At 44.8% G+C, this 8,343-nt stretch overlaps 1 protein-coding gene across 1 annotated transcript; it reads left to right on the plus strand.

Annotated features, from left to right (window-relative positions):
• Window positions 1–3,114: 3,114 nt before the first annotated feature.
• Window positions 3,115–4,062, plus strand: LOC136500362 (uncharacterized). The gene has a single exon (XM_066495704.1). It carries the CDS (start codon window positions 3,197–3,199, stop codon window positions 3,839–3,841), a length of 645 nt encoding a protein of 214 aa, XP_066351801.1. The 5' UTR covers window positions 3,115–3,196; the 3' UTR covers window positions 3,842–4,062.
• The last annotated feature ends 4,281 nt before the right edge of the window (window positions 4,063–8,343 follow it).

Here is an 8,343-nt window from a genome sequence, read left to right on the forward strand (position 1 = left end):
TAGAAGCCCCGGCAGCGGCTGGTCCAGCAGCGACCGGAGAAGACGATTGGATTTTGGTATGGCTCCCGCTGACCAATCGAAGCTTCTCCCTGCCTGGACCTGGTTTTGGTTGGTACACATCCCTCTCCGATCAGCCGGAAACCAGCCACTACGGCAGCTGTTTGGCCAGGCTCAACTCGTACGCCACCTGTGTCTTTCTTCGGCCCCGTTCGGGGTATGCAAAGCCATGAGTGCCCACGAGAAAAAAAAATCGGAATTAGGAGGTAAGTTTAGTCGTTTAGGTATGCAGGTGATGGGGTACTGTAGGAATAGGATAGTACTAACCGTGTTCCTTCCCAATTTGGACACGAAGGTTGGTTACTAAATGGTTGTTCGGACAACGAAATATGCAGAAGAAGCTGGACGGGAAGTCTGCATATAACAAATTGGATTCTATGGAGAGTTTAACTTCATAGTAATATATGTCTAAAGAGAGTAATGCAAAGATAAGTAATTTTGATTAGTTATAGGACTAAACATAAACGTCTAATATACTAATTTTATATCTCATACAAAATTCTAACCCGTGCATGGGTCTGAATCTGAAAGGGTCGTATTCTAAATTAAGGAGAGAAGCACAGTTGCAATCATTCGGTGAGAGACTGAATATTACAAATTGACCTATTGTAGATCAAAAGAATCATCAATCAAGAAATTAAATAGGCAAGGAAGTTTGTCGCAAGCAAAGCATACGATGCTTTTAAATGTAGCGAAGACTTTATGTCTCTCTCCTCACATTTTTAACGTAATTTTTTTTAAAAATATTGAACGCAAGTATCTCCTCACATGGTTTGTATGCATCTACAAGCAGTATTCAAACAAGCATGTTTGGCGCCCAAACCCCAAAGACGGTACCCTGCGTCAATGATGTTTGCTGGTAGAAGCATGGCAATTTGGCATCAATGCCGCGGCAGGCAAAAGTACTTGAACCCACCGTCACGCGGTTGTCGTAGGACCTGCATCCGCCAAATTTTGTCCACAAGTTCGAAATTTTCCGAGGCGCTGCTTGTGTACGGTTTTGATTTCCTGGTAGTAGGCTGTCGGCAATGGAGTGAGAAACAGTTTTGTATTATCTCATAAACATATGGAACATGCATGTAACTCAGGGAGGCCGTTCGGTTTTCGGTTCGGTTCCCTCGGTTATTGATGAAATTCGGTTCCTAGAAAACACGAACCGATCGGTTCAAAAAAATTTAGGAACCGAGCATTTCGATTCTCGGTCATTTCGGTTCGGTTCCGGTTCTAACCGAACTAACCGAATTTTTTCAGAAGACCTCAAGATAATAATAAATATACTTGTTCTAAGGCAAATTTATGCAACACTATATTCATTTTTAATAATAATAATATATAAGAAAACAATAGCAATATAGTACACACAAGTTTCAAATATAAAACACTACACATAAACCAAACATAATCCTACAAAATACAAGTAAGTGAGGTATAATTCATGTAATTCGGTTCTTTCGGTTCATTCGGTTAACCGAGAGTAGGAACCGAATTTTCTTCGGTTATTTCGGTTCCTCAATATCAGGAACCGAATAAGTAACCTGAATGTTTCGGTTCCGGTTCTTTCGGTTTCGGTTCTTCGATTCGGTTCTCAGTTCTCAGTTAAATTTGACCAGGGCTACATGTAACCAAAACCAGAAGACGTAGAGATCGATCTCTGCAGCCCACAAACCAGAAAAATACCTGAACCCACCATCACTGTAGGACCAGCGTTCGCTAAATTTTGTCCAGGAAAGTCCAAAATTTGTCCCGTATTGCCGTATTGGCCTGCATCCTGCAGCATTGTTTGGTTGACCTCACGAGTCACGACTCACGACTCCTCTGACAATGGAGTGAGCGAGCGAGTAACATTTATTCAACGGGTTTAAATTCCTTTTCGTGGATAGAAGGTCTACTTTGTTCGTTCTTTAGATACATTCAACGGACACACATATGAACATTTGCAGAACAAGATTGGATGAACAGATTTTGAATTGATGAAACCGTCACAAAACGTTGTCTCAACCAAACGAAGAAAATGTCTGCAAATCAAGCCTCCAAAACCATCTTAGGTCGGCCGGCCCAGCTATGTTTATTTAATTCAATAATTGATAATTGACTGGAACAATAATCATGGGAGCACGCACACAAAGATCACGTCTCGTACAAAACGCGGACAGGCACCAAACTATGCTAGCCGTCAACTAATCCTCCCTCATAAAAAACAACAATAGCGCCACAACGGAGACTTCGATTCTCCTCCAAGCAATTTCATAAGGAACTGACGCCGAGCATATAGCCGTAGCCCAGGGCGGCAGAGCTGAAGAAAACAAGAGAGAGAGGAGTGGAGCCCCAACGGCAAAGTGGTCGCACGTCACCTTCGTCGCTGAGACAGAAAAGTACGCTTGCATCCAGCTCGACCGAACTCACCACCAGTAGCCAGCCAAATCGAGCACACTTTCTTTAATCAAACTGTCTAATCCGGCAGCTATTTCCCCTGTAATTTTCCTTCACCTTTCCTAATTCTTTCCCCTCTAGCCCGGTGGCCCCTGCTCTATGCTATATGCCTCTGTCTCCCCGCCTGTTACGCTCGGAAATCTGCAGCCTCGCGTACACACTCCTGAATCTGCCGAGAAAATTTTGGAAAGATACAACGGAGATTTAAACCCTGTTTGAAGTCGAAGGTCTACGCCCGCGACCGATTTCTCGCCGAGTTGAATGCGTTCAGAACAGTCGCCGCGCCGCCGGAAACGGAGACGTCGGAGAGAGCTGGGAGGGACTGGGAGCCACAGGGCCGTGAGCCCGTGACGGTGCTGCGGCCTGCGGGGTGCGCACCGTGTGCGTGTGGGAGACGAGTCAACGACCTCACCGCGGGAGCGGTTCAGTTCAAACCGAACCCGCCATCCCCCTGGCCGCATCCGCTCCACGACCACGCCAACTAAACCCCCTGCGGCCCTGCCTCGAGACTTCGGTGTTACCGGTGGAGTGGAATGCGACCGGGGGCAAAGGAAATCGCTAGAAATTCTTCGCTCCCGCCAACCGTTTTAATACCCTCCGACCCGTCCGCCCCTTTGCCCCCGGAGCACCATTCGCACCCCTGTCCGCGTGGCTCGGCTCTGCCGCGCTGCTGCCTTCGCGCGCGATCGACGCACTGGGACTGGGTAAAATGGGCAACCTGGTCTCGGGTGCCGCGGCGGTGAGGGGCGGCGGGAAGGTGGTGATGGCGGACGGCAGCGTGCGGGCGCTCAGCGAGCCGGTGTCCGTGGCGGAGCTCATGATGGACCACCCGCGCCACTTCGTCGTCGACGCGCGCGTGCTCAAGGAGCTGGGCCGGCGGCGGAAGCACCACCACCACAAAAACAACCAGCACCAGCACCAGCAGGACGGCGGGGCCAAGGTCGCGCCGCTGCCGGCCGACCACGTGCTGGGAGCCGGCGGGGTGTACGTCCTGCTGCCGGCCACGCGGGGCAAGGTGTCGGCCGACGAGGCGCGGCGCGCGCTGTCGGCGGCGCGGTCCCTGGCGCGGTCCCGGTCGATGCCCGGTCTCAGGCGGAAGCTGTCGTCATCGCCCAAGAACGGCCGCCGGGCGGAGGCGGCTGCTGGCGCCGAGGAGCCGGCGCAGCGAGCGGCGACCGCGGCGGGGTCCCCTGAGGACGAGGACGAGGCGGAGGCGGCGAGGCCGGCGGACGGGTTCGAGGAGCACCGGCCGGAGTTCCTGAGCCGGGAGGTGTCCAGCAGGGGGTGGAAGCCCAGCCTGCGGACCATCGAGGAGCGCGTGCTGCCCAAGAAGACGCCCCATTGGCTCTTCTGAGTTCCGACAAGCAAGCTCCATTCCCTCCTCTGATGATCTGAAGCCGGTTCTCGTATACGATCGTGGATTATAAGCTAATAGTATTTTTCTCTTATACCAAACCAGCCAGTAAATAATCCACGATCGTTTACGACGAAATGAACAAGCTGCTGATCCATGAGCCGATCGGCCAGTAGGTGTTCGATAAGCTCTGACGATCCATCTAATCGTCTTCGTTTTCTCTCTTCGGCCTTGATTAGATCACCTTCAAATTTCAAGTTTTTTCACTCTCTCTCTATCACATCAATTTTTGACACATGCATGGAGTATTAAATATAGGTAAAAAAAATAACTAATTGCACAGTTTGATTGTAAATCACAAGACGAATCTTTTGAGCCTAGTTAGTCCATGATCGAACAAAGTTTATCAGATACAAACGAAACGTGCTACAGTGTCCAGATTGCAAAAATTTGCAATCTAAACAAGGTCTTCTTTTCGTTTCCTTTCTCTGTCCCAATGAATGCCTGTTGTGATCATGTAGCCTGTCAAAATGCATGTACGATGCATGATGTGACCTCCATGTCATAAGCTGAAATAGCGCGACCGAAATTTGCTGTGTAGTTATTCTGCTTAAATAGGATTAGAACAGATAGAGTGCTTCGTCACATATATTATATGTATAATGTAAAGTGGAAAGGCCTCCAAATGAGTTTCCATGTTGCCACTGACATTGCGCGTTTTCACCGCGCTTGTTCTTCAAAAATTTACGGCCGATTGTACGATCATGAACGGGACTAGATAGATGTATTCAGAGTTTCAGACTTTTGTGACGAGCAGAGCGGGAAAAGGCTCACTTGCGCCTCAATTCAGCCTCGCGCGTCAGTTGCTCGAGTGCAGTGCAGGTTTGCTTGCGCCTGAATGCAAGGCTGATGCAACTGCCATGACTCTGCAGCGAACACGGACGGAGCAGTATGTATGCAGAAAGAGACAGACCAAAAACTTGGCGCTTTTGCATTGTCCTATCTGCTACGAACAAAAATTTAACACTTCTACTTTGTGTGAAGTTTTAGTAGATAGATTTGGTCAGTATTCAAATCCCCAATTTCGCACTCCAAAGCGACGCCAGGAGAACGAGACAACGACTTCGAAGAAACGAAGTCAAATTTTCGCGTTGGGTTTGGTCGCGATTAGAATACTGCTTCCAAGTCCACATATTGCTCCTTCCTGGAGGGCCTTGGGCTCGAGTCGGTGTGATTGGGCAAGACCACACGTAATCGAGAATCGAAGAGGAGATTGAACACGTCCCGGGCTAAGCGCCTACCAAAGCCTCCACGGGCTCGACGTCCATTGTTTGGGGATAGGACAGTGGACAGTAGCTCAGCCCATCATAAGTTCATGAGGTATAGGCCTTCCTGATTGGGCCTTGAGGCCCTTTGTGTTGGCTAGCGATGAGCAAATACCCAACCTCAAAAAAAAAAAAAAAAAAAACACTATTTCCCAATGATGGAGAAAGGGAGGAAGTCTCAGACAAGAAGAATAATTAGCAGAAGAAAGGATGTGTGAAATAGTTTTTTTTTCCTTTTCCCTTCATTCACCTCAGCTACGTATATTATGAACCTATTACAATTGAGGATGTCCTTAGCAAATGAACATTATCCAGCCTGTTCGGTTGGCTGGTTCGTGAAAAAGTACTGCTGGCTGGTTTGTGTGAGAGAAAAATACTTTTCCAGTTGAAAATTTACGATCGTCTACGACAAGCCACAACCAAACGAATATGATCATTGTACCTCCCCTTCCTTGTGAATTCAAGTTACCTTTCATTTTTTTTCTTTAAATGAGGTTCAACTAATGTTAAGGCTATCACAAATTGTTTAGCTTGTTAACACTCGTATAATTTAAAATTTTAAGTTTTTAAATGCTATTTTTAGTTACAACTTAGCTTTAATTTGACCTAGGCCACGACACGTGGGCATAAAACATCTCTGGTTGATGTAAAGCACAAGCTGTAAAGCACAGGCTGTCGCTAGCTCACTGCAATGGCCTGTGCTCGCCCACAGCCAACTGCTCTGTGTCTGTGTTGTTGCGCTTTCTACTGCTTCGCTCTCGCCTACAAACGTGATAGCTTTTAGAATTAAAATGCGAGTGGAATAATGCACGAGTCATAGTTGATTGTGTTAGACTCGGTGATCGAATTGAAACTTACTTAAATTTGTAACATTTTAAATGTGATAGAATCGAACTCATTTCCTTGCTTTATTTGTTAGGCCTGATAGGACATGACAGAGGGAGAACCCCATGAAATTGGAACATGTCAGGGGCGCGTTTAGTTCGGCAAAGTTTGCACCTGCAAACTTTGCATAGTGCATGATTCTCCACTGTAGCATTTTGTTTGTATTTGTGAATTATTGTCCAAACATTGACTAATTAGGCTCAAAAGATTCGTCTCGCAAAGTTAAAGCAAACTGTGCAATTAGTTTTTGATTTCGTCTACATTTAGTACTCTATGCATGTACCGCAAGTTTGATGTGACGAGGAATCTTCTTTTTGCATAGTGCACTTTTGGAGAACTAAACAAGGGCCAGGTATAAAAGGAAAGAAAAAAATGTACATTATATGTGGCATAATTTTGTCGATAAAAGTGGACTGTTAGATCATCATAAAAATCCACCAAGGATACTCTTTTTATTTTCCTTTTTCAATTAGTCTCGTAATTTCTTTTCTCTTTCAACCTCTTCAATTGGTGATCTCATTTTTCTAAATTCTTTTATTCAAACTTGAGAGTGCGTTGATTTGTAAGCAACCTACGTGATCTCATCTTTCTTAATTTGATGATGTAGTATTCCAATTTAGGTCTGTTCGATCTCTTGTATCGTATCTAAACCATTGGAATTTGACGGCCCAACCAATAACACAGCCTTTTGAACCACTAATTTAAAAGTATTTTCATGTTTTTCTATTTAGTTGTTTTACTTTATAACCAAAACCGATAGAAAACATTTTGTCATTTTTTTTCTTCAAATTTCGCTATTAATTGTACCAGACATTATCTCTTTGTTTACCTATTTTCGTGTCTCAATTCTCAATTGTATACAATTTGTTAGTGACTTGTCATTTTTAATTCTGAATTTACCTATATACTGATTGTTCTGGGTATATATAGACTCTTTGGCTAAATTTGGACTGCAGATCGTCACAAAATCCAATGATGCATGCTTTTTTTTTTCTTCTTTTCCAGATTATTCTCGTAATCTCTAGGTTTTTCCGACGAACGTGGGATTTTTTTAACAGTGTTGTATTAATATAATAGATAAATTTCGTCTAACTGCATCTAGAGTCCAATTGAAGTTTGGGTTATCCAAATCCACCACCATCTATACTTGGGAGTCACATCCAAATTCACAAATGACTATGCTAAACTAAGGGTATGTTTGAGACTGCTTCACAAACTCTGCTCTACAAACTCTATCGTAGGGCAAGTCCAAAAAAAAATAAAGCTTGTAAAGCCCCTATCACAACTTCATCTTTTTTATAGAGCGGAGCTACACCTTTGACTGAAAAACATAAAATAGAGGTGAACATGGAGTAGAGCAGTCTCAGGCTCTAAGCAAGAAGCGCTTGTCAGCAACCCACGTTCATCGGGTCATCCCCTAAGCAAGCTTATACTCTGTAGCATTGGCGAATCTAGGATTTAAACTCTAGGTATGCCGTCAAAAAAAATTCATATACAATTCAGTAAATTTATTTTAGCAATTCAGTAACAATTGTAAATTTTACAACGTGATTTGGTATACACGCACTAAGTAATATTATAAGGCTTAAATTCAAGGATTAAGTTGAAACCATCTATTAAATACAATATAAATAGTTCAAAAGCCATAAATATAGGCATAAAAGAGTACATGAGGCTTACAATGCTATTTTTAGACTGTTTTATTCGACGCTTTCCAAGGAATATGAATGTCTTACTATATCTTCTTCAACAGCCAGATCAACCACTGGTCTTCCACCACTAGTTCAACCTGATCAGGTGGAGGATTAGAAGGTTCAACTCGCTATGAATGTTACCAAATAGCTATGAATGTAGAAAATAATTTTCTAAAAAAGACGAAGAGCAAAGATTAAAATTTACCTAACCAAAATAGCGAATGAAGACGATAAGTCCTGACTGGCGCAATCGTATATTCTGCAGACAGGGCGTGGGAATTAGACGGCGATCCTCCGATCCAGCATTCAGAGCGTGGCGGAGGGCGGCAGGGGCACCAGGGGCCGCGGCCAGCCGGGGCGTCACAGACTCACCTGTCAGGTGTCAGGCGGCGACGCACGTGTTCCTCCGTGGCTCCCCGTCTGATCGATATTAGATTAGGAAATTCGAAGGGTCGTATACGGAGTCTCCTTGCCACATGGGCCGCGTCAGTGCATCATATGGGCCTCCCGTCATCACGTGATGGTGTTCACATATTTTTTTTCTTTTATTTTAACAAATACAGCGTATATACAATATAATAGTATATATATACTACTG

Source organism: Miscanthus floridulus, chromosome 1 (assembly GCF_019320115.1).
Source record: "Miscanthus floridulus cultivar M001 chromosome 1, ASM1932011v1, whole genome shotgun sequence".
NCBI classification, from domain to species: domain Eukaryota; kingdom Viridiplantae; phylum Streptophyta; class Magnoliopsida; order Poales; family Poaceae; genus Miscanthus; species Miscanthus floridulus.

Coding starts and splice junctions, on each gene's coding strand:
- LOC136500362 (XM_066495704.1), top strand. CDS start 3,197: ATGGGCAACCTGGTCTCGGGTGCCGCGGCGGTGAGGGGCGGCGGGAAG.